The following is a 26,270-nucleotide window of genomic DNA, read 5'->3' as shown; positions in this document are numbered from 1 at the left end:
TACCCAGTCCTAATGAAAAAATGTACAAACAAGATAGATATTTCAAATGATGAAGATTCAAATTTATTGAAAATGTAGATCTAAAACAAATTGGATCTTCTTTACATACAAAGCTGTTTGCATAGCAAGTGATCTCATGCCAAAAATATATTCATTTTCCTGGTAAAAATGTCACAAACAATTACATTGAATGATGAGGTGTGAATCTATTCATTGTAAGAAACTGAATTGAGATGTTCAAGTTTAAATGACTGCACTACCTCTAGAGGTCAGTAATACACAACGAATTGCAAAACCTCAAAGTAAGACTATATAATTATTATCAATCCTAAATCAATGAGGATCTGTTTCGCTACATGTTGCAACTTGTGCAACGGGTGATTGCTCATGCACTTACAATATAAATGATATAAAACAGGAGCAATCCTAATAATGAATAATGAGTAAAGAAAAAATGGAAATAGTATAAAAATGCATTTCATTGAAGAATCATTCAACATGTAAACAGTCTAAGCTCTGTTTACGCCTAATACAAAAATACATCATGAAGAAAAGGGCCATAACATTTTATGACCAATGTTTGGTTTCTATGGGACATGTAAATAGTTTGTAAAGTACATTTCTTTGGACTATAAAGTTTCCACCTATTCTTAAAATGTCATATATATATATATAGTTTAATTTGCAATTTGTGCGAGGACCATTAAATCCGTCTGAGTATTTAATGTACTGTTAAGGCAATAAGAATTACAATATCAGCCAAAAGGCAAATAAAAAAATGGGGTGAACATTAAGCTCAGGGAAATTGTCTAACTGCTGTCTACTATCACACACACCAGTTGTGTCTGTAGCCATAATAAGTAAAATAACAGGGACAGGTTATACAGCCACGTCCATAAGAGAGTAAACAATGGCAGGAAGTCCCCCTCCTTTTATGAATGAAGAGTTTCAGTCTCATGTCTTCACTTCTTGCTGCGGTAGTGGGCGGCCACCACCAGGTAACTGTCAGGGGAGAGGTCCTTGATGTTGGGGGACTTGATGCAGATCGGGGACGACTTGCCCTCCACCCGGGAGATTTGGAGCATGCGGCACGGATCGTGTTTCATCAAATAGCTCTCAAAAGTCTCCCAGCCTCCACCAACACGCACCATCACGTGCTTGTCGTGCAGCATCTGCAGAGAGAAATATGATTACAGAGTCACTTCTGATGTTGCTGTGTCAAAGGAGAGCTTTAAATGGTTGTTGCTGAGCCCCTTCCTTCAATAGCGCTAATGTCATTTCACTGATTAAGGCTCAGGCAGAAGCTGAATGAACACTTAAGCATAGCCTTGATGTCAGAGGTTGTTGATTGATGTTAGGGGCCTCAGACTGGACAGTTGTTCCCCTGAGAGGAGCTCTATCCATCTCTCACCAGCACAAAGCCATGTTGAGAAGACTAACAAACTCACAATGATTGATTTCTCTTACAATTTTATTTGTGAAATTACATAATAAGCAACACTTCCATGCTCGTGTCTCGTGCACCCTGCCCCTGCACCGGTTTCAGCTACATTAATGAAGCATTTTTAAAAGCTAATGCTATAGGAATAGTTTTTACAATGATTACCATCTTATTTTACAGTGGTATGCTGTCGGAGAGAAATTATTATTATTTATAATTTTTATTATTTGCTCATTAGCCTTAAACACAGCTGAGGCTCATGCATGTCATTTGTTTTGCAGGTAGTATTGGAAGTATTGGGCATATACATTTTCTTTTATTATTTATTTCACTGATAGATTAGCTTTTCCCAAAAGTTTGAAAAGTTTGAACCTTTTGGTAAAAGTAGATCAAAAAGTCAGAGAATCACTAAAGTCAGTAGGTTTCATCATCTGGGGATCATGAACAGCTGTATGAAATGACATAGCAGTCTAATCAATGGGTGTTGAGATGTTTACACACACACACACACACACACACACACACACACACACACACACACACACACGGTTAGCTTGGCTACAAAACATTCAGACAAATGACATGTTTATCATCAATTTACAAATCCACTCTTAACCAACGTTTAACATGCAGTGTTTCTTCATCGTTCAACATTTACTTCGAATGTTGCCACCTGCCACACACTCTCAAGGTTGGGTACCATGGCAACGTTGGCCGTTATAATAGAGAGCGGAGAAAATAAGGGCTCTGATATATTGGATGCTCCGACACTCGGATTCCCCAGAGGCTGTGCACATAAAACATGTCCGCCTCACTATGGAGCGTTATCACCTCCCTGCCTCATTAACACGACATTACACCTACTAAAACACGCTTGTTTAGCGAGGCCCATCTCTGTTAAAATAGGGAGTAACATGTCAATATTAAGATTTTAATGATGCTATATTAGTCCTTAAAACAAAATCAGTAGGAGTGAAAGCTGAATCGTTTGATAAAAAGGGAAAACCACCTCATGCGATTGTCACCTCCAGCAGCAAAACATGCAACATTTATAAGCCTCTCAGAAGAATCAATCAAAAGGGCACCGGTGGGGCAGCGCTTCCAATCACCAGCACCAGGCCTTCAGGCTGTGTGACTGTGGATTTAATGGACCTGTGCCATGCAGAGGGTTTCAATCATGCTGCCTTGGGACGAGACCAGCAGCCCAGAGAAGGACAGAGGCCCGGGGCCGAGGTCGGACAGCACTTCTCACAAACCCTGCGATTGTTACTCTGCCCCCTTGTTAGGGCTACAGCCACCTCATTTGTTCCAGGAGCTGAGAAGGTCAGTCCCAGGCCTGTACAGATAATTGTGGAGTAGACCCTTATGGGCGCTGCTTCCCACTATTGTCCTTGCTCCATGGCTGTCTACAGACCTCACTGTATTCCTTTTCAGTGGAAGCAGCAGCTGGAGGGTAATGCCACCGGAGGAATTTTAATTAAAGCATTTTGACTGTGAAGGCTGCTGGCTGAGAGACAAAGGGATAGAGGTTATTTGGTCTGATCAAAATACGTATCTCACACAATGTATCTGTGAGTACACTTTATAACGCATGGTAATACACATGTGTAATTTTACTGTGACTTCTGTCTTCTAGCCAAAGTTGCCATCAGTGGGGGTCAGAGGGTACATATGACCCTGGCCAGCAGCAAAGTCCTTAGCTTAGCTTAATAACAAACTAACAGCTAATGCAGCTCCATTGAGATATACATTATGATGTATTCAAGCTCTATTCATGCTATAGTGAAGGCTATCATTTAGTTTCAGGCAACAAGCTGAAACACATAAGTTGTTTGAAGGAAGTGTTTTTAAAGCAATATTGAAAAGATACTGCTAAAGGAATTATTTTATTTATCACTAACTCAAAGCAACTAATAAATCCTGCGGATAGATTTATTTTAATGAAAGCATTCAAGTAAAAATAGAATACATTGAGTGTTTTTATACAAATAATCACTTCAGATGACAATAACGGAATAAAAGCAAAACATTTAGAAGTTTTGCCGGTGTACACTTTGGGATGGTTAATCATTTCTCAGACGGTTGTGGGACCGTGGTGAAATAAATAAGTCTGGAGCCTTGGACGAAGGACCCAATTTGGAAAATGTTATTCCCATGTCCATATATCCAAACGGCTGGCCTGCCTGAGGTTTCCTTCTTTTCCCCCAATTAAAAGCTTTTTTGTGGGGAGATTTTTCTCATTCAAATCAATGGTCTACGAATAAAGCAAGTCATATGTTGTACAGATCTTAAAGGTTTAAGGTTCAACTCTATTATGCATGATTGCACAGTACAATGCAGTTGTATACCTACTCTATGCTACACAAACAGAAAATGTATACAAATATAAAAAAGAAAACACAGATAAATTGAGTTTACACAGAAGTAAGAAATAAAAAAGGAAAGCTACATGTTATACAAAGAAGCCCACACAATGTAGTGTGGACTACATAACAATAGGCAGGCTGCGTCGGACCAACACTCTCAACATTTGTCCTTGGTTGCTCAGCAACACAAGGAAGATAGAAGCATTCAGTCTTTGGACGGGCATAAAGTGATACATAAATCACAAATCTGATACTTATTCAGAATAATACAGCATCACATGTTATATAAGCAGGAAAGTAGAGTCTTCATGTCTTAACTAATATTTAAAAACAGAATTGTTAATCTAAACCTCACACTGACTGAGATTTGGGCGAGATTTGACATTCTTAGTTGCAGTGTGATGTGCTGACAGCAGAGGACATCCACGAGTAAACTCTGTTTTGAACGTCTCCACACCCAAAGCATACCGACCACATGAATCACATTCTTAGAGGTGTGAATCCTGGTTGTGGGTTGCCAGGTAACCAGGATCCCAAGGGGACCAATGCTACCTCTTTAATCTGAATCTGTGTTAGCCTCCATTTATCCTCCTCCAACATCCTTTATCCCTCCACTCAGAGAGAGTCAAGTTACATTTCCTGGGCTCACGGATTCACTGTGATTATAAGATACAATTAATGCTACGGCCAGCATTGAGTGATAAAGCTCAGTAAAATATTTTCCAAGTAATAACTTTGGATCATATGGAAAGACGTGGGTGTTATTTTCCCTTTTATAGCCGGTAAGTCACATTGTGTTTGGCTGAAGATGGACATTGTCTGCATACCATTACCAGTAAATGAGAAGTCACGAAGGCGGCTCTCCAGACACAAAGGCTTACTTTCATCGCAAAGCCCCAAGTATCAACACACTGCCATATGCTGTGTGAACGCAGAGAGGCTGGCACTGCAGCGTGAGACCTTATTGTCATCAACCACCAACTGATTTAAAACTGAATAGAATGGAGGAAAGTTGATGAGCAATAGTGTGAACTTGTGTCATTTTGGTGAGCTTTTTCTCTGTCCTATTGTTCTTTTAATAAATATTGCAACCCATTAAAAAACAAGGAGTGAACTGAGAAAAGGAAATCTCCAGCCCTGTTCATTTTATAGACACGGGCACTTGCATGAGGTACTGCATTTTATTGGGCAATAGTATACTTTTGACTCAATGATAGATATCAAGCATTTTCATTTATTATTTACTTTGAAGTCTATGTTTTTTATTTTTCAATTAAAGATGCATAGGTGACCAATAAGTTATCAAACAGTATATGAAGTACAGTATGAAGCAGGAAAAAGTATTTAAACTCTTTACTTACAGTAACTAAAAGTAGCTATTTGATGTTCAAATATTTAATTTTGATTAAAATATTTCAACTTTATTGTAAATACTTAAAGGGAAATGGAAACACTTTTCAAACAGCTTTCCATGCGACAATATTCCCATTAGGAAATGTATTTATCTAGTCTATTTCCAATGTAAACGATCGAGATACGCGAATTTAGTTTTTGAAATACGTACCTAATGACCATGGGCGCTTCCATTGCTCCGGGACTTTCCCAGTGACGTCACTGAGAGGGTAGGGCTTCCTGGGCCAAAGCTCAATAACAAACAACATGGCGTGCAATGCACCAGTAGTTTACATTACAAGAAAACGGTCATCGTCAGGAGTTTATTGTATTGCCCCAGGCTGCACAAATGGATTTTATACGAAGAAGGAAGAAGTACATTTCCATAGGCTGCCACTAAAGGATGAGAAGCTGCTCAAGGTCCAGTCTGGATGCCTGGTTCAATACAAAACATCGGATTTGAAGCCAGGATCTGTTCCCACAATATTCGATTTCTCAACGTATGCAGTCGGGAACACCGACCGTCCCAGCACGTCGGCCGCGCAAGACAATGACAGTGTCAACAAACGTGAAGTTCGAGCCACCAAACGAGTTGCTTCAGCTGCCGAGGGAGAGGTAAATATTGCAGCACTACCAGATTACTAGCTCACACATGTATTTACTGACACAGTGTGACCTTATTAATTAACGCAATCACGTCCAAACTAAATGGTAGCTATTATGACGTACAATGGAGAATTGGGGGTGTTCTATAGCTCAACTAATTAAACTGGCATACACACGCTCATCTGTCGAAAACAGCCCTAAAAAGGCTAGTATTGCTGGACTAGGTGTTCAATGGATGGTATTGCAGGACCCAGAGCGCACGGAGCACAGAGCGGACAGCAGATAACGGAATTGCAGTTGTATTGCTTATAGATTATCAGAACATTTCAAAGGAGACACAGCCCCATTGGATATTAACCTATGGATCAACTACATTATCGTTGTTATCGTTGTAATGCCATTGAAGACCAGTTTAGACCAGACAATGAGGAAGGTAAGCCGTTAGCCTAGCGCATGTTAGTACCTAGTGCCACTTGTTTTGATGTACGTTTTTGTTGATAACCTCGCGAGTTTGTATCTTTCAGTGTTGAGGTGAGATTCTGTGTCTTTACGATCATAAACAATGTGTTGGATGTGCAGCGAGGATAAGTAATAAGGGAGCTAGGAGTGATTTTCGGTGCAGTAATAGGTTAGCATTTTTCGCTCGGGGCTAATTCAGAGGCTCACTGTTAGCATTGTGTGTTTTTTTTGAAAAAATAAATGAAAAAGATCAGTTAAATTAGTTTTTCCCCGTTATATGGATATAAAATATTCATAGTTTATTAAATATTAAGGTTCCTTAGACGTTGTTGCCTGCAAATGACGCAATTTCGGTTCCGTGTGGCCTAAGAGGATAACAGAGTATGTTTTTATTTTTATTTATTTATTTGACATTTTCCGATGGCATCACCACACAATTGTTACATGTACACCAATCTGTGTTGTCCATTCGTCCCGGGTTTTGAGCAACATCTTCTTCTTCTGAGACCGAGTCGGTACTGGAACTGGTGGTCCCACTCAGCGAGTTCAGAACCTTCGGTACTTTCAGCGGATTCCGGATCGTATGCCACTCTATTAGACCGAATCGGTTCATAAGCATAGTCCATGGGATGCCTGGTAACTGTAGATGCTTCCACATCAATGTCATCTCCCGACGAATAGTCAAATTCATCGTTCAAAACGTCCATCTCATTGCAAAATTCCTCCATCGCTGCCATATCTGCTACGTTGTGTTGACTTCCGGTATGGATACCCTGAGCGAAGACCCAGCCAGTGACTTCACCATTTGGGACTCCCCTAATGGCGGCGGCCTGGTCCCGGAATTCCCCACCCGGCCGGCGGATAATTAATTTTCTTTTGGCGAGTAATATCATATACAATAAATATTACGATCAATATCCATTGTAAAATGAATAAACTACCGGAATATTATAGCTGTAATTGGTGTTTCCTTTCCCCTTTAAAGTACTCATTAGGCAGGTCAATGTTCATCTTTTTTTTGTAAATACTCTTGAACACAAGTATTACTTTAATTGTACTGTCAATAACTCACCCGGATGAAAAGCATCTTCTCCCCAACACGGTATCGACCCTGGGAATGTCTCTCTACACAGAATTTGTTCGGACATCTGCAGGGGGGATCATTGGAAATATGCCTCACCTGTAAAACATAAAAATAAAATAAATGAAAGATGTGTAGCTACTGGTATTATAAGTTGAAACGGAGGGTATTTAAGGCTGACTTACAGCATCATCCAACAGCTTCCCTGTGCTTTTCTTGCTGGAGGTGACTTTAGTTGGAGTCGGTGATGGGGTAGGAGACGGGGAGGGAGATAAAGAGGGAGAGGAAGGAAGGGGCGGTGCTGGGGATACAGGTGATGGAGGTGGTGGAGGAGCTTTTTCTTCCTGTTCAATCTCTTTCTCCAGTTGTATGAGGCCAGGGGGCTCCACGTTGTACCTACACCAAGGAAACAAAGAGCCATGTCATTCTATAAGTGAAGAAATAAGAAACGGATGGTAAGGATATTTAAAAAAAAAAGCATGATCATACCGTGATGCTATCCGTCCCAACTGTAGAAGACAGAGACACACTTCTCGGGGCTGCTTATGAAGAACTATAGGAAGAGATCAAGTTTTAGCTTTACATCAAATGGACATTGTATGGTATCTGGAAAAAGGTAATGAGTAAGAATGAGTAGCTATGTGATGGTGAAATGCACATAAAAATGAGCTCATGAACTTCATGCATTCAAATGATCCAGCTCTCCTCTGCCATTCTGTGTATCTCAGATGATTGCTGCTCAGAATGGAGGTGTAAGCTATGGCTCGAGGTGTTTATTTACACCTCATCCCTATAAATATATGAGCAGACAGTGAGACAAGATGTGTGATACATGTGACACACCACACCGTGATTTACAGACAAAATATTGACTGCATGATAGCAAACCTGGTGTTGTTACTTCTACTGCTGAACTGATAAATCCATCCAGAGAAATAACAGAAGAAAGAGAGAAAGAAAGAAGACAGCTGTTACTGTTTTCTAAAGTCTTTTCACAACATTTTATATCACAATTCACTACGTGTGAAGTTGCAGTGTTGATGAACTAATGTGTGTGAGTGACTTGGCTTTCAGCAATGATTTGCATAGTTGAAATTGCATAGCGATGGCGTAGCAGCCATTAGTCAGACATCACAGGAATGTAGGAATATTCTCGGTATTTCAGTTACTTGCAAGGCTGCATGCTGTCCTTCTGATCATAAGGGAAACATTTCAGTCCAGGCATTTCTTAACAGAGAGCACATTTCAGTGACATAACACTCAAAAAATCCTTGCAATAGAGAGAAGGGACATTGATAACAGAGTGTGTGAATGAGGAAGAGAGCAGAACTGGGCTGAAGAAAACATTTGCATAGTGTTGGCCTACTTTCTCTCCAACTCACACCCTTCTGACTGTGCTTCCTTTGGTTTACTCCTGAGGATTGGTGCAGGAGTATTCAAGATGCACACATCCTTGTTTCCATGGTAGAGATGCTCCCAACAGACTGCTGCTCTTGTGAGCTTTGTTTATATGTCAAAAGCAAGATCTGTGATTCAGTCCAACCTGCGTGATACTCTACCTGGACAATCACGCCATTCACAGGAGAAAGACATTTGATTCCAATGCCCTGGTAGTGCCAGTGAGGCGAATTGTGTGGTGTTTATAGACTGCACTTTTTTATCTAACATTCAGATTTCATAGTGTTATGATGTTTATGGCAGAAAAATAGTAAACTTACCTAAATCCTCCGATTCAAACAGACATGTTTCTCCAACTCCAACCTTACGACACCAGGACAGGAAGTTGGCCGTGTTGTCCCGTGCAAAGAAGGAACCAGACGGAGCGCTCTGCCGACAAGGTATCCTCCGAGATGGAATACTATGCTGGAGACATAGAAGGGTTAGAAGACTCCAAGTACTTCATGTACGAGCGCCGTTAAGGAGGTAGAGCTCCAGTAATCAGTAGATTGGTGGTTTCCATCCCTGGTCCCTGAAGTATCCTTGGGTATGATAATGAACCACAAATTGCACCCGTATCGTTGTGCGAATGTGAATAAATGAGCTTTACATTGGATAATGGGCAGTTATGGCCTGCCATTAGTGTATGAATGTGTGTTTGAATAGGTAAATGGCATAGAAAGTAAAGGCACTTTGAAAGAAAAGCGCTATATAAATGCAAGTCATGCTAATTAACCTCAGCAGAAGAAATATTCATTGACAAATAAGCTACAAATGAACTTTTACTTTTTGTTTGACATTGGAAAAAACAAAGGTCTGCCCTTATGACTTGCCCAACCCAACCCCCTGAGTTTCCATCAAAGAATAGAGCCACATACTTCCTATCTACACTGATTTATTCTCCATCTGCTGCTTTCGGCTCCAGATCAAGGACCTTATACAGATCAATATGGGAGATGGCGTGTTAGAAAAGTGGAGCTACTTCACCAGGCCTTCTATGATTTGGGATCAAATGACAAGCTTATGGGTTTCAGCCCCCACACGGTCTGTTCGGGGAGATTTATGCGCCTCGCTGTGGTTTTATACAGGATATGTGCGTCGGTGCTATGAGAAAGGTGCAATGAGCTCATGCTGGAAGTATGTAGGCTTTTGTGGGTATTTTTCTTTTCTTTCCAGGCTCTCCTTTTGACTTTTTCTGGGATCCTTTCTGTTGTTGAATTACTTTGCATTCCTGGAGGAATAATGTCGACCACATTGCCAGTTTAGTTTGATCTAACAATCAAAATGCCACGTTGTTGTTTCTGTGGCGGTTTGCTGAATTATGTGCATCTTTACCTATCTAATAATTGCACAGAAGGCACAGTACTTATAGAAGACATTATGTTTAAATGGTTGGGAATGAATGCTTAGTACAATGCCTAGAAATCCCATAATTTCCTTTCAATCAGAAAAAGTTATAACTTTTACAATTGTTGAACACTTTAATGGAATAGTTTGACGTTTTATAATGCTTTAATGCTGTTGTTTGCTTTTTGCTGAGAGTTAGTGGAGATTATACCATAGCCCATCTTTAAGCAGCCAGATAGCTTAGCTGAGCATAAAGACTTGAAACTGAATGAAATGGCTAGCCTGGCATCGGTTAATAATATCCATCTACCAGCATCTCTAAATCTTTGGGGGTTTTGTGCAAACTATTTCCAGCGCAGTAACTTTGTGGAGTCTCGGCTGGTTGCCTGCCAAGAAATAATCGACACCAAACCCCTTTTAGTTCACTTTAGCAGTGACGGTAGGCAGATTTGCCACTTTGGACATTGACAAGCTAGCTATTTAAGTTAAACTAACCGGCCGTACACTTTAGCTTAACATTTAATGAACAGATGCTGAAGTGGTTTAAATCTTCTCATGTAATTCTCAGCAAGAAGCAAATAGGCGTATATCCTAAAATGATACTTTATCTCAAAATGTTGTATGTATGGTCATCAATTATAACAATAATTTAGGTTGTGTCACATGACAGGAGTTGACAAGAAATAAATATAATCTCCAGTCATCTGATATTGATTGATGTACATGTGGGAAGATGTGCAAGAGACAGCATGTACAAAGGGATTTATTGTTTCTCTCTGCTGGAATCACTTAGTCCCTCTCCACATACACAACTTATAATGAGCTTTAAAACAGATGTGAGTTCTCTTTAAAGTAGTAAAACATAACAGTAAACAACAGTAGCCTAATAAAGAATGAGAAGCTGAAAAAGCAACAATTGTTTGATATGAATCTTAAACCTTAAATGACATCAGGCATGGTGAACCTGGTTAATCTTTTAAAGGCACATTAAACTGAAAGTGCTTAATGGTAGCTGTAAGGACAAACTATTAATCATCATAATGCAACTTTGTTTGATTGTTTAGCATGAGTCGCAGGTCAGTGTAGACCACTCTCTCCTGTTTTATTTTCCCCAGGACTCTCGCTGTTGGCCTCCACGATCAATAGGCCCCTCTATTTCAGTGGATCATCTGCCGTCCCACGGTCACTGACCTCAAGCATTTCCTCACATCTGTGCTTCTACACTCACACTGAGATCAGGAGACTCACCGTCATCAGTAGCATCAGGGAGCACAGTAATGCCTCAGTTCAAACATCAACAAAGAGCCAACAAAAGAGTCTTTTGCTTCCTTTCCTCTCAACAGGAACTAATCATGTCGGAAACATATGACCCCACTGAGCAGACCTCATGTTCAATGTGTAAGTCAGTATGAATATCTTAAACTCTTATCAAGCCAAACTTCAAACTATTTGAAGGCTTTGAAGTCAAATACATTTCAAGAAGGTCAACGCAATAAATGCTGAAAACGAACAATATTTAAATGTTTTGGTCTGATTTGTCAGAAATAAGCTGAAGACTTGGAACCCTTTCAAAGTGGCTGATACAATCTGAGTTTTTGAACCCTAATTGTTCTGTTTTCTTGAGCACTGACCCAGTAAAATATCTGATTACAACTTGCAGGGTTACCCTTTAATCTTATAAAATGTATTAAACCCTCAATCAAGGGTCACAGAACTGAACATTTAACGTAGTTCTGCCAATTCTCACTGGGGATGTGGGGCCCCATCCGTTAATGTGTCGCTGCCAACCTTATTTTTCCTTTGCCTTTTTTTATGCAAAAGGCTGCAAGCCCCCATTCCCCCCTTTGTGCAGTGCTTTCTGAAAGCATGGAGCTCTTTGCAAAGTTGGGGTTTAAGGTCGCTGTCAAAACCAATCAACAAATAAGATCTGTACAGGAAGGATATCAGATATAAAGCTTTCCACCAGTTTTAAGCAATGGTATATTTCTTCCACATGGGAAGGACTCTCTAGTGTGTATTGATCTTATTGAGGGAAACCTGATGTCAGGGTAGGCCTATAGCTGTTCCCTGTTTCAGAGAGAGTAAATAAAACGTCAATACTCTTGTCTTCAAGCAGTCTGGTTGCAATAAATTATGCAGGTTTCAATGGATAATTTATGGGGCAAAACTAATATTAACCTTAGATTTGAGTTTTTGTTAAACAAACAACTCATTATTTTGTAATCAAGAAGGATCGTTCAAATAGTTAGGACCATAAGGCGCATTCACACTGCGGTACTTTTCCCACAAAGGTTCATGCGAACTTAGTTCATGCGAACTCTTTAGTTACAGATCGCGTTCACACCGGAAAAAGTCCCTGGGGGAGGATTAGGCAAATGAAGCCGCTGACGTCACTTCTTCTTCTTCTGCTTTGGGTTTACTGGCAGGCCGCAAACCACTTCACGGCGTATACTGCCGCCCAAAGTCCCCGGCCGGAAGTCCCCGGAGTTGGGGACTTTACTCGCCAGAGTAAATCGCCAGAACGCCGACACCTGGAAGCCATCTCCACCGCTCCCATGTTTTATTTTGTGTTGCCATAAGTTAGTCTCTCTGCGTTTCTGCGCTGGGCTAATGCTAATAATGCTAATGCGAGGATAATAAAATGGCGGCTTCACAAAACTTTTTGGGAGTTTTACGGGGCGTGGTTTACAATCCGCCCAGCCAATCAGAAATATAGCTCTTTTCTCACAAAAGAGCCGCTCCAAAGTCCCTGCTCTCAAGCAGGGACTTTCGAGGGGGTAAAAAGGTTCGCATGAACTAATTTGACTACCGGCTCTTTTTGGTGTGAACGCGATCATGAACTAAGTTCGCATGAACCTTTGTGGGAAAAGTACCCAGAGTGAATGCGCCTATAGTGATTGTAGGTCAAAATGATAAAAATAAATCTGCTGTAGATTTATTGAACACTTTCAACATTTTGCTCCCAAATAGTTTTTTTTTTTTTTACTGTATCCGATATCATGCCAGACTTCTATAATCGCCAGGTTTCTTGGTACCTTTTTGTCGCGAGATGCAGGCAGGTCATTATTTTGCCTGAACTTCTCCTGGAGTGTCTCAGCCAGCTGGCACAACAGGAAGCCATTGTCTAAGCGATCCATGAAACTCTCAGCAGTGATTTCCAGACCTGACCAGGGGACACATAAAGAAAGCAAAGGGTTCAGCAATAAATTCAAAAAAAAAAATCTCATTTAAAATATATGCATTCGGCATAAGGAAATAAAATGTATTCTCCAGTCCAGTCGCAGTTATAGCTGATTCAATGTTATTGACTCTCAGAAACCGCTTGGCTTATTAAGCTTGGCTTGTGCTGCTGGGTTTAGGCATCTCTGCAGAAGCCAAATGTTCACATATTACAACTTGATTTAGGGGAATCTGTGGGGGATTTTCTGGTAGTACACTGCGGGGGATGCAACGACAAGATCACATGAAAAGGGGGCATCTGATTGTACGCATTATTCATCATTATCCTACACAGTTGCAGAGATAGATTGGTGATCAACATGTGGTGTCCAGTTGACTGACTTCCAGAGGACCATTCCTTCATAGTTAGATCATTGTGAAATGGGAGGTGGTGGCAGGGGGGTGTCTGTGGAAAGAAACCCGAGATTTTTTTTTTTATTCCCTTTTTCTTATAGGAGGAGGGGTCTAGGGGGTTCGACATTTAATGAGTTCCAAATGTTGTAATTGAGCCAAGAAAAGAGAGATTCAAATCTTGAGAAATACTCAGTGAGCGCCCGTTTTATATGCTCAAACTCTAACTTGCTCCTCGCTGTATGAGGAGAGTCTATTCAAGAGGGAAACATATCAACTCTACTTACTCCTATACATTGCTCTGTTCCTTCAGGCTCCCATCACAACAACATGACTCTTCATTATGACCACGCATCCCGCTCCCACTCAATCAGTGCATTACTACGCACCGCTCCTCCCACCTAAAACTGCAAACGCTGCTAAGTTTTCATGATATCTTCCTTAGAATTATACGATGCTGAATACACAGGGCATGGGTCAAACCAACAAACTGATTGTCCACTATGTACTGTATGTAGCGTAAACATGTGGATGCACATCTTTTTCGTCCGTGATTCCTCACCGAGCGGACCAGACGTTTCTAGCTCGGCTGGTTCCAGTGCAAACACACACGCCGCCAGCGATAACACGCGAGATACTGGAGTTGATTTAAGTTTTCCACACACTGGTAGGAGTCAGTTTCAGGAACTGAATTGGCTTCAAGTTGCCTTGAGAAATGATAATCTGCAGTAGGTCCCATGCTACTACCTCTCACTTTCACTAGATCAATGTTAACTATATTCATTGCAATTTGAGTTCAAGAAAAGTCTCAAGTAATTGGTTGCTTCAGCAGACTGCCTCTCTTCTTTCTATACACTCGAACAAAACTTAAAATGCAGATGCGTTTATTCCGATGCCTCTTAGAAATGCAGCGAACAATTGATGAATTCTTACACTCGGAGGAAGGAATGCAAGACTTTGTTTTTGCTAACGAGTACATTTTTGTGAGGACACTGTTGCCACATGAGCCGGCAAATTAGCATCTTTTAGAGGATCTCATGAAGAAGGTCTTTAAGTTTGTCCTTTAACTATTGATAACTGACTTTAGTTACCAAATAAACTATTTTTTATGATGCTCAAATAATAAACCACAATGAGTCCAACAGATGTTAACCTGAAACTTAACGGACTGCACACACCCAATTAAATTCAGTAATGAAATTTAAATCAGATCCTCAGAGTGCCTTGGCATTTGTTTTGTGACTGCACTGTTGAAGAAGTACACTTCACAGGGTGATTTATTATGCAATAGCAACCTTGCACAAAGCTGCTGATGTTCCCTCTGTTGCCTATTCTCCACCAGGGCTGAGCATTATTCAAGAACTCCTAATGAGGGCCATTATTCAATTAAGGACAATCTATGAGGGAGTGTGTGGACATGGAACCTGGTTCACACATTGCACTTTAAAGTTGTTTGTAATGAGGTTCAGATGGATTTCAGTCCCTTGCAGAGCTGTTTGCATCAGAAATACCTGTTTAACTTATGTGCAAGATGAGGAAATGCCGAGCTATTTCTAGAACAGTGATTTGAATGACTCAGCAATAGCACCTGGTATTTGCTTACAAACTTAGCAAAATATAACCTGAATAATAGAGGGAAAATCATGTGTATTGCTACATATCCTTCTTATGCATACCAACAAATGAAAATACACATTTCAACAGGGTCTATAGGCCCACTTTTTCAATGTAAGTCAGTGATTTAATGCTAATTGGACTGACACTGTGTTTCCCTACCGAGAATATGAGTGAGCCACAGGGCCAGGTCTTCCTTCATGGGCAGCAGGCTGGCTTCATGTCGACTGGCGAGCCACTGCTGGTACTGCTGCATGTCTGTGAGGCCGGGGCCCCCGGGATGTTTGGGGCTCAGGGTGCTGCACATGGTTCCCTATCGACAGCCTGAAGTAAGAGAGACAAAGAACAAAGAAAGAGACCTTTATTACCTTAATGTTAGTTTACAAAGAAAACTTAAGACATGTCTATATCATATGCAGGCCTACTGTATTTGATAAGAAACACAATGTAAGTCATATCTGTGAAATACAGTACAGCAACTGTGCAGTAAGTTCTTCCAAAAATACATTGAATAATATCTGCGGAATATCTTCTGACAAAAGACCGATCATCTAATTCAGATAGTCTACATACAAATACACTCTTTATAAAACCCTTTTGTAAGGGTTGTGGTATAGGCTTGATATGATGACAGTTAGAATCATTGTTGGAGAAAAAAACCACCTGAACATGTTTGTTTTACACTAATAAGCTAAATTATAATTTCTCCACAACATCTGACATTCAGGTGGCCAAATATTTCATAGAGGAGGATCAAATGAATGAAAGGGATCTGAGGCTTTTGTACTTTTGGCCAAATCCTGGTTTGATTTACATCCACCTGATAACATGAGACAGCACAGTTCCTGTCCGCCTCTCCACTGGACAAGAGCAACTTTTATACCAGTGAGACACTTACAGTGGGACTTCTATTCAACAATCAGCAGACACAAACAAAGAGCTCCTTCATATTACAGATACAGTCTATCATAGAGACTAAATCAATCCCATCCAGCAGGAACAGCAGCAGGCCTTATATTGCAGCTTGATGGAGAGACTGTGTTTGACATCAATATTCAGAGCGACATTTAACAGCTTCTCACTGCCTGCAAAATTAAGTCAATGAGTAAATGAGACATTCCTCGCAGTCTTTTTCCAATATCTCGCTGCAGTGTGCCAAGGTTTTTTTGTCTGAGCTGTAAAGTGAAAATCTTTCACATAACAATCCAGTGTCACTCCATTAGTGCAGTGAGTAACTGACCAAACAACTGGGCACCAGATGTAAGATCTGACACGAAGAGTGTATGTGTGGACATCATTTTAACAAGTTAGAAGACAGAAATATGAATAAATAAGCAAAGAGTCTTTATGGATTGTTTAAATGTTGGGTTGTTGTAAAACAGTGTTTGTAATGCATCACAAAAGCATGGTCTTCTGTCATTACAAAGACATGGATGACGTTTTGAAAGATGCTTTTGTTCCACCTTATCAATTGTGTGATAAGTGGGCCAAACATACTACACATTTTAACAATGGAATCAAGTTGCTGCATCAACAGTGTTGCCTCCAGTCAGGCAGCTTGGACACACACAGGAACATCATACAAATACTGTAGCAACAGGATATTTGATGCAAATTACAAGAGGAGTTTATCGAAAGAAGGAAGCATAGCTGCATGAACAATCACCTCATAGTGTGTGATAGCTACAAATGTCCTCTGAATACTGAGGGAGTGTCACACAATGTGAGGAATCTGACCTTAAAAAGCTGTGTAACATTTCAAGGTCCCTCTGGAGCTGGCTGTACCCGAATCACACTGTGGTGCAACGCAGGACCTCAGGACCTTGATGTCCGTCCAAGGTTGTCTTATCTTCCTGAAGACAAGAGCTCCTCGTTGCATACACACACTAAACCCCAGAGCTCAGCACTCACACACAGGTGCAACATTCCCACGTCCACGGCAGGCTGACGGACAGAACAAGGGCACTGGGACTCATGTCCCACAGTACAAGGCCCATTCATACGTTCACCGCTGTCCATAAAAACATAATGTCCTTGACAGGAAACATCAAAGATACTTTTTTTTCTTGCACAATGAAGATATTATATGAAATATGTTTCAGTTATTCTTTAAATATCTTTTAATATGCTGTTTAGGGGGGTTGAGATACCAGTATTGATGATACATTAGATATTTAGAATATGAACTATTGATATTATGTTAACAATGCATATATAATAATATTGTCTTTGCATATGTCCACTATGGATTTTGGAGGTTTTTCTTGCTGCCTTTTCACTATCCGATGTAATGTAGTGTCATTTTGAATGTTACATGTTGTACAATTATGGTAACAGACTCTCTCTCCACCTCCCTACGCTCTTCTTGTGAATGTTATTCATTTGCCAAAAGAAAGACAACACTCACAATTTTCCCCGTGTTAAAAATAAAATAAAATCTATATTGTGAGTTATTTTGGCCATGTTAATCTTGAATTGAAATCTGATTGTGACAATCCTTCTGCACATTAGGCATATCACCACTGTCGGATGGAAACGGTGTTCTATGTTCTCCTACTTCTGAAGCTAAATAATAATAAATACATGTTTTATTGGAGTTATGAGTAAACATCTGTCAATGAACCACATAGCCAAACTTAATCTTAGTTGAAACGCTATATTCTTCTCAATAGGATTATGAATAAACATCACCCAGGATTCCCCTTTTCTGTTCCAGGAAAGAGTCCAAAAGAAACAACCAGCTGTTGTTAAACATACCTGGTCCTCTCACCACACTGCAGCCTGACCTTTCCACTGCAGGCCAGAAACACAGCCAACACCATCTCTGTGCTACTGTAGGCTTCATGTAGCATATACAATCTGCTAAACTCAGTGCTTCATCTATGTATTGTTAGTTTTCAGAATCAGAATTTAGGCTAAGGATTAAAACTAAGAAATAACTCAACTCTATTGCCCAGAGATATTAGATCAAACTGATATGTACATTTTCTTACTGCAGTAAACCGGCCACGTGGGCTGCAGATTGCTCCAGGATAGACATATGGATGGAGATGTCGACTGCTGAATCACATAGAACAAAACAAGAGTTGCTCTGTCCTCCACCCTCACCGCCCTTTATGCCTTTCTCCTCTACAACAGTAAACTGATACGGAGGCTAATTCGTCCATTTAAACTCAGCAGGCTTACTGCAGATAAGTACTGTTAGTGTTGGGAGTCTGACTGTCTTGACTGTCTGACTTTGAACTTTACTGACTGTGGTCATTAAAGTTCAAAGTCTCTAGCGAAAAATATCAACAAAAGCAGAATATTCTGATGATTCTGCATTCAACAAAAATAACATGCATAAAGAACAATGCTTGTATGTGCACAGGAGCATAATTTCCAATAAGATTGTGCTTGTGTGTATTCCTGCATAAATCCTCCACATCCATAAGCCATGATACTTAATGATTTGTTCCAGATTGTTCTAAATGTGCCTCAGGGCTGTTGTAAAAGAACCCTGTGTTGTAAAAAAATTCAGCATCAACAAACTGTATTTCAGACTGAAAACATGTCTACACTTATCCTGCACCATACAGATCTTTCATTCTGCAATGTCTGAAGTTAGTGCAATAAATTAGTCATGGCCTGCATTGTCCCGTTACTGTAAAACCCTTGGCAGGACATTTCATTTACAACTGCTTTACGATTTTAAAGATGTCTCCTCCTTTACATCTGTCACAAATAGAAACAGCCACAACAGACACTTCAATTATCTGAAAATAGGATCATGGGGGCAACGCCTGATGAGTTATGACTGAAATCCAGCAGAGCACCCACTAATTAAAAACCAAAGAAATTAATCTGAGCTGCAACTGAAGAAAATATGTCAGATTCTGTAATAAAGTGCCTTGAATTGCTTTGAAAGAAATATAAAAATACAAGAATAAAAGAGTAAACAGTCAAGAAGTAAGACTTAACTTTTAATCAGAATATGACATTTATCTGCAAAGCTCACATCCCTCTGGTCAGAAGAACAAGTACAAGGTACAAACTCAAACCTGAATATGCATGAAGACATTCAAAAGTTGAAACTTTATTTCATCGACAATATAGAGACTTTAAAAATGCTCCTTACCTGTGCTCACCCAGAGGGTTTAGCTCGATGGTGCACACCTTCCTCTCACACGTCCTTGGAGCTGCTGGATCCCAGTTTTCATGCTTTTCACCGCGGTGCACCGACCCACAGGTTAGACTCCAAAACAATGAACCAATGCAGACCGGGGAGGTCTTTTTCGCTGCGCATTTGCACAAGGATCTGACTGCACACACACATGCACACTCACACACTCTGCTGCTGCTGCTGCTGATGATGATGATGATGATGATGAGAGGGAAGTTTGATCCTGCTGCAGCCTCGCTTGTCTTTTCGCTTTAATGTTGTTCAATATGACATTTTTAGAAAGAATTCGGCAGATCAGCCCGAAAATTAAATCCTTCAATATTTTTGAGTTAATGGATTATCTATTTGTTGTATGCACATGCGATTTAAGCCACAGGAAAGACCCTGACTTTTTTAAATCTACAACTTATTTTAATTGATACCGTTTTACAGTTGTGAACTTGTGACACAAATCATGAAGTAGCCACAAGAAATACATTCTGAATTGCTGTTATTTAAACAAATGTTTTCTTAGCTAAGTTAGATGTTTCAATGATATCAACTACAATATAGAAATAATGTTTTAAATAAATACTGCATAACTGGAAAATAAACATTAAAAACGAAATGATCAAATCGAAATGCTGCTGATTAATTTTTTTTGTCAGGGCTTTTATTTTGAAGGGAAAAACCAAAATCTAGCAGTCACTCACGCATGCGCAGTGGTGAGAGCTGCACAAGAGGGACGTGAGAAAATGAAAAGAAAAGTGAGTAAACAACAACTATGTTTATAGCTACTAAATACCCCTCTTCTACTATGCCATACTGTCTTTTATGTATAACGCTAGATATTACCTCAGCAACAATCGTTAGAAAGGGCTTTGTTTTGAAACGTTTTGCCGGAAGTCCTTGACTTCTATAATTCGAATGTCAGTTAGCTAACCTGTTGCTAACCCACTAGCTAATATAAACAACGTTTAGCAGGTATTTCGGGGGAAGATGACAATCAGGTGGATGTTTAGCTGGATAAGTTGTCTCTCCTCCACAGTGAGCGACCTCCATCGGCTCTCAGAGGCTGGATAGTGAACGGGGAGAGCGCCACATGGAGGCGGTGCTCAAAAACCTGTCCAGCACTGCGGAGCTGCTGGCCGTGGCGGCGCGGAGCAGCGTGGTGGAGCAGTGGGATAAACAAACCCTGTCCAGAGCCTTTCACTGGGCCCGCTACTGCGAACACCTATTCTCCAGGTTTCACAATAACACCACAATAAATAGGGTGATGGGGAAGCAGCTAGAACTCACAAATGAAAGTTTGCGAGCTGTCTTTCCTGGATACACTGACATCTGTTTCTCAGACCTCTTCCAGTGTCAGCACCTGTTGCTGATAGGGCTGCTGAAAAATCCTGACCTGCCCATCTCCATCATGAAGATACTCTTTGACACTGCGAGTCCTGTAAACAATCAGCAGAGTGACTACCTGGATGTAACTGGCTTCTGTAGCCACATCATTCAATGCAAATCTGCTTGTAAAGTCCTGAGTCCTCTCACAGACTTGTCAGGTGCTGATGTTGAGGTGCAGGGGGCCGTGCTGATGGAGAGGCTGGAGGATCTGCTGAGTGGAGGCGGTGAGGCCTGCCGGACAGAGCACATTGTAAACTCTTTCCTGCAGGAGGGTGAAGGAGCATCGGGACATTTCTGTCTGGTCATCGCCGCTGCTCTGCTGACAAGGAACAACTCTGCTGCTGCTGCTGCACAAACTGCTTCACAGGATTGTCTCTTAGACTGGCTGCAGAAAGAACAAAATGTGCTGCAGCAAATGTGTTCTGCACTGCCTACTACACTCATTATAGACTTGGCAAAAAGACACCTGAAATGTAGAGATGCATACTGTGATGTGCTAAAAAAGTGGGCCTCTAGTATGGAGTACAGCATGAGTGAGGGTGAATGGGTTCAAGCAAACACAAACCGGACCGTATCCTTCCAGAGACTTACGGAGCATTTCCTGGCCTTGTTTGCGGCCTGTCCCTCTCTCAGAGAGGATGTGGAGAAAGAGCTAAATGTTTTGAACATTTCTGACGGGGACTTTGATGTAAGAGGTCTTAGTGTGTGGGGAGACCTTCTGTCAGCAATAAACAAGTGACAGTCAGTCTCAGAGCTGAAGCCAAGGTGGAGCTACATGTATTATCTGTTTGTATCTGGATGCAATGGTTGAATGCAGCTGGGAATTAAACCTCAAAATCTTTTGATACCAAACGCAATGTGTCTTTAGTGTGGATTATTGAAAGCCAGGAATGACCATACCCTGGCATCAAATGTTCACACTCTTCTTTACTTTTGATCAGACAGTTTCTATTATAATGTGGCCAATTCAACGTAATGTTTAAGTTAAGTAAGGCACTTGTTCTTGGGTTTAGACATTAATACAGACACTCAGTATTCATGTGTGCATTCATACCGACAGTCTTCCCAGTGCATACAAAAACTAAACTCAAAACAAACTGAAATTCATTCACAGAAGTTTCTTTTCAATACAATTCTTCAATCATGATCATGAAATAATTCTATGCAACTATCACACATCATAGACACGTGCTGAGTATTGGAACATGTTTGATTTATATCAACATCAATAACACTATTTATTTACAACTATAAATATTATTACTTTAAATTATGAAAATATTTGTTTTTAAATGTACAGCTTACACTACCTGGACAGGTGGTAGCATCACATGCTGTCTTTTATTCACTGCAGCATGTGATCTGACTGAATTAAACGGAAAGTAAATGTCAGGCAGTGAATAGTTGACACTTTATAAATTGGCCTCTGGAGATTTAAAGCTCCTCAAGATCATCATAAATCCCACATTAGTACCAAATTATACTTTGGATGTGCTGTTTTAAAATCATTCTGTTGATGTAATAGGGGAAACTAGACAAGAGAAGATCAACATTTTGCAAAAAGCAAAGAAAGCAACAGCCATGGTGGAATCCAATTGACCTTTTCTGACACCTCAATTCATTTTCATTTTCACACAGACAGCCTGTCGATATTGCCTCTTCGCCCCAAAGATGCCTCCCTCTGAATCTAAAATGTTGATTTGCTGAATGCTAGTCATGTGACTTGACTGCCAATTCACACATCTCAGAGCTGGCCGGTGTGTCAGAGCACCTCTGCGGCGAGGGATCAGTTAGTCAGATCAGGCGTCGTCAATCAAATCTGCACAATAGCCGGTGTGTGACATAAGTGTGGCAGACAGCGGATTAGAGAGCCGGCCGCCGCGAGGAGGAAACACCAACACCACCACGGCTCGTTTAACACGCCATGAAAGCAATTCGCGTTCAGACAGACAAGGGTCACTGAGTAAGGGGCAGCATGTACACAACCAATTTATTTCCAACCAATGAAGAACATATGCATCAGGCTGGATGGGGACCAAGAATGATTAAAGGGATCTCGTCTGCTCCGAGGATAGAAATATATGAACATTTGTGCAATTTCGATTTTCATTATGTTTGATCAGCTTTTACACAAGTCTGGTATTTAAGAATGTGGGGAAATAAAGGAGATAATTGAGGCTTTTATTTTGAGTTTACATTGAGAATTTTGATCCTTTATTTTACCGAGATGCACATTATCGTTCACCCTTACAGATTCTCTTCATTTTTAGATGTTGTGTTTCACACTCTTCATCACAGCCTCACACATAACTGGCAGAGCGAGTGAGCAGCCGTGATGATGATTCAGATGTGTTAGTCAGACTGCAAATTACAATCCTATAAATAAGTCCTATGCCTGTATCTATCTATACTAAAAGAAAAAACGTTTAACCTATTATTTATAGGATAAAAAACATGTCTATCGTAAGATACTAAAAAAGGAAAGCATTTTATCGTTGATGTTCTTATGCCAAATAATTATTTCCAAAGAGGTGTTTTTTTTCCATTTAAAATAGGGCGGCGTTAAGTAATAGACCACCCCTCTAAACCAGCAATTTACCTATCAGTTTTTCTCCCATAAATGTGAACAAATTGCCCTCTGCTGTTAACCTGCAAGGTGGAAATGACAGGGTTGTCTTATTGTATCACTTCAAACAACAGGAGGGCCGCACCGCCCCATAATAACCACCAGCCCACTTTAAATGTGTGACATTGGCTTGTAGCATCTATTATATTAGTTCAACTAGACCTCAGTACGTTTAATAATGTAGGGCCATTATGCCTTTCTGTCTTTCATAAAACCACTTTCTTTAAGTGTGTAATTAGAAATGAAACGTACAGTACTTCCTGCTCTCTTGTCTTCTCCTCGGCTTGTTTCTGATTCTCTGCTGCAGTGTATTGTTGTTGTGTGTCAGCGTGGGGTAACACACTGCAGTGAGACGTGCTGAGGGGCGTGAAGGATGGCATTCATTAAAACTCACATCCAGCCCCCATCTGGTGGTGAATAGGGAATCCTCTGAGGGGCGGAGCGGGGGGGGGGGGGGGGTAGAGCCCTCCCTCGGCACGTGCCTAATCCGCTCCAGCCCGGCCCCGCGTCTGGCAGGAGGGCCCCTCCGCACACCTGTGTCCCACTTACAGGATGATCAGTGGCCCCCGTCACCAGGCATGCTCCGAGGACCAGACATCCAGGCTTTCATTTGGGTGGGTTTTTCAGTGTAGCTTTGAGGACATTATTGGAAACTAATGTACTGAGTTGTGTGAAATGTTGGTGCAGCTTCTGGAGGATAAAAGAAGTTCACATCGTCCTCTCAGGACATCCCGTAAAAACTGCCCCATCAGACAGTCTGGTGCTGTGGTTGCAGAAACACTACTGTTTTTTTACACAGGATGTAAAAAGAGGGAGAGGGTCGAGATGTGGGGAAACAAGGCAGAACAAAAGAAAGTAGAGCTGCAGTGTGTCCATTATGAGATCAATCATGAGATGCTACCCTTTCAGTAAGGTGAATCTAAGTTGTAGCTGTTTAATGCTCAAATAATGGTAGGAGATTTAAAGACAATTTAATCTTCAAAATATTTCCCCTTATCTGCAAACTCTGTCATCATTTTATCCAGATTTCGAAGCAAAGGACTCCCAGTAATGAGGATATTGTGTAAAATCTTATCAGCACTCATCCTTTGTCTGTGAGCGATACGAGCATGATATGAGCATGTTGTAGAGCGGAGGGTATGAAGCTGTCAGCGTAATGTGATATGGGGGAGGGGAGATGGTAGGACCTGTGATAGATTACCTCACATGCAACTGTAGGAGACCAGTTCTGTGGAGAAAACACAATTGGATGTAGCAATCTGCCTCCTCTCCCTCTGATCGTGGAAGATGCAACTCTCCCTCTGAACATGCCGGGACTGAGAATGCAGCCCTTATATGGCATCGCGGTTCTCCTGCCTCAGTACGGTTGATCAGTAGCTTGGTGCTTATAAATGTAGAAACAAAAATAATGATTCTTCATATTCGTTGTGTCTTTTTGGAGCTCAACAAGATTGACACTATTAGCATATCACAAAAGGATAGTTGTACTTCCCAAACTGAGAGTCTTAAGTAGAAGTGGAAAACAAGAGATCTTTGGAATAAATGATCACTGGCAGTGGATGGACAGAGGCGTAAAACATGTCTGGTGAGACTGACTGATTTTGGGTCCAAGCTCTACATTAATAAAGCTATTAGCAAGAGAGGAGGAGGTGTGTATACATTCAATTGCCCCGAGGTAGTGAAATGTCATGCCATGGGGTGCCATAAAACAGTAATTACTTCAATACTGCTTTGAATTTTTGGGCTCTAATTACTAGATCGCTTTGCATATGAGGGGGTTGCATCAGCAATTCAAAGGATATTCCTGCAGCAGTGCGGCGAGAACGCTGTGTACATGTTGGGCTGCAGACTGGAGAAGAGAGAAGGGATCAGGAGGATAATTGCAAGCAGGCAGAGTCCCAGGGGAGGAGTGCAACCCCGTCATCAAACACTCATTCGGGCTGGGCCTCATCCCGTTACAGTCCCCCAGGAGCCAAACTGCACCTGCCCCACTGACTGACAACTACTCAATCCCCCTTCACTTGCCCTCAGGATTACACAAACAGCACCAAAAGCCTCCCAGTGACTAAGTCTGATGCTGCACAAACAACTGCAGGTAGAGGATAGAGGCAGGTTCATGCAGAGAGGAATCCCACCTATGAATGAAATGTCGACACACACATTTTGTCCAATTACCAAGCGCCCCAACAGGCACGTCACCGGAGCAACAGCCGTGACCGCCCCGGCTGGTTAGGCATGAGAAAACATGTTCCACGTGGCTGGTGACACAATTGTGTTTTCTGTCAAATTAACATGTGCACCGAGGAGTAGGCGGCGGAAAGCGTTAATGGCTTCCCTCCTCAGCCGGGGAGATAATCGGACAGGAGAAACCGAGATTTATTGTAATTGCTGCCACGGGAAGTGTTTCAGACATGGAGCCGCTTCCTGTGATCGAAGCATCAGTGGACACAGAGCCAGAGTGCTGAACACATTCAATTGATTCAGACTGTCCATCATGTGCATAAAACTGACTGTCAACACGTTAACCCCCGCCCCAACAAACTTCATGCCTGTCTATCATTTCTCCTGAGGAGAGAGGGGGGCTGGAAGTTGCAAGAGGCTGCTGCCTGCTTATATTAACCCTGGCCTACAGTCAGAGGAAGGTGGACAACCTATCAAATGTAATGGTCACCAGTTGGTCACATTGAAATAATGAGGACCTTCATGAAGTTGGTCAGACCTCTAATGATGGACTGCTCTCAGACCTGCTCCATATGACTCATTCCCACCTGCAGAGGCTGGAAGACGCGTTC

At 41.2% G+C, this 26,270-nt stretch overlaps 2 protein-coding genes across 2 annotated transcripts; one reads left to right on the top strand and one right to left on the bottom strand.

Annotated features, from left to right (window-relative positions):
- Window positions 1–36: 36 nt before the first annotated feature.
- LOC117447773 (growth arrest-specific protein 2) lies at window positions 37–19,839 on the bottom strand. Its single transcript, XM_034084662.2, has 8 exons — window positions 19,431–19,839; window positions 15,476–15,637; window positions 13,165–13,292; window positions 9,064–9,208; window positions 7,835–7,898; window positions 7,531–7,741; window positions 7,337–7,444; window positions 37–1,172 (listed from the first exon to the last, which is right to left on the bottom strand). The coding sequence occupies exons 2-8, from the start codon at window positions 15,618–15,620 to the stop codon at window positions 963–965; spliced, it is 1,011 nt and encodes a 336-aa protein (XP_033940553.1). The 5' UTR covers window positions 15,621–15,637; window positions 19,431–19,839; the 3' UTR covers window positions 37–962.
- Window positions 5,457–21,709, top strand: fancf (FA complementation group F). The gene is made up of 3 exons (XM_034084661.2): window positions 5,457–5,814; window positions 20,123–20,221; window positions 20,503–21,709. The coding sequence occupies exon 3, from the start codon at window positions 20,557–20,559 to the stop codon at window positions 21,589–21,591; it is 1,035 nt and encodes a 344-aa protein (XP_033940552.1). The 5' UTR covers window positions 5,457–5,814; window positions 20,123–20,221; window positions 20,503–20,556; the 3' UTR covers window positions 21,592–21,709.
- Window positions 21,710–26,270: the final 4,561 nt, after the last annotated feature.

Source organism: Pseudochaenichthys georgianus, chromosome 6 (genome assembly GCF_902827115.2).
Source record: "Pseudochaenichthys georgianus chromosome 6, fPseGeo1.2, whole genome shotgun sequence".
Taxonomy (NCBI): Eukaryota; Metazoa; Chordata; class Actinopteri; order Perciformes; family Channichthyidae; genus Pseudochaenichthys; species Pseudochaenichthys georgianus.
Note: the sequence above shows the minus strand (reverse complement) of the source record. Positions and strands in the feature narration are given on the sequence as shown.

Excerpts from the sequence above, each read along its gene's own strand:
- fancf (XM_034084661.2), top strand. The coding sequence starts at position 20,557 with ATGGAGGCGGTGCTCAAAAACCTGTCCAGCACTGCGGAGCTGCTGGCC.
- LOC117447773 (XM_034084662.2), bottom strand. The coding sequence starts at position 15,620 with ATGTGCAGCACCCTGAGCCCCAAACATCCCGGGGGCCCCGGCCTCACA. Across the intron at positions 7,742-7,834 it reads TTGGGACGGATAGCATCACG|GTACAACGTGGAGCCCCCTG; the intron begins GTATGATCATGC and ends TCCTTGGTGTAG. Across the intron at positions 7,445-7,530 it reads GGAAGCTGTTGGATGATGCT|GTGAGGCATATTTCCAATGA; the intron begins GTAAGTCAGCCT and ends TATGTTTTACAG.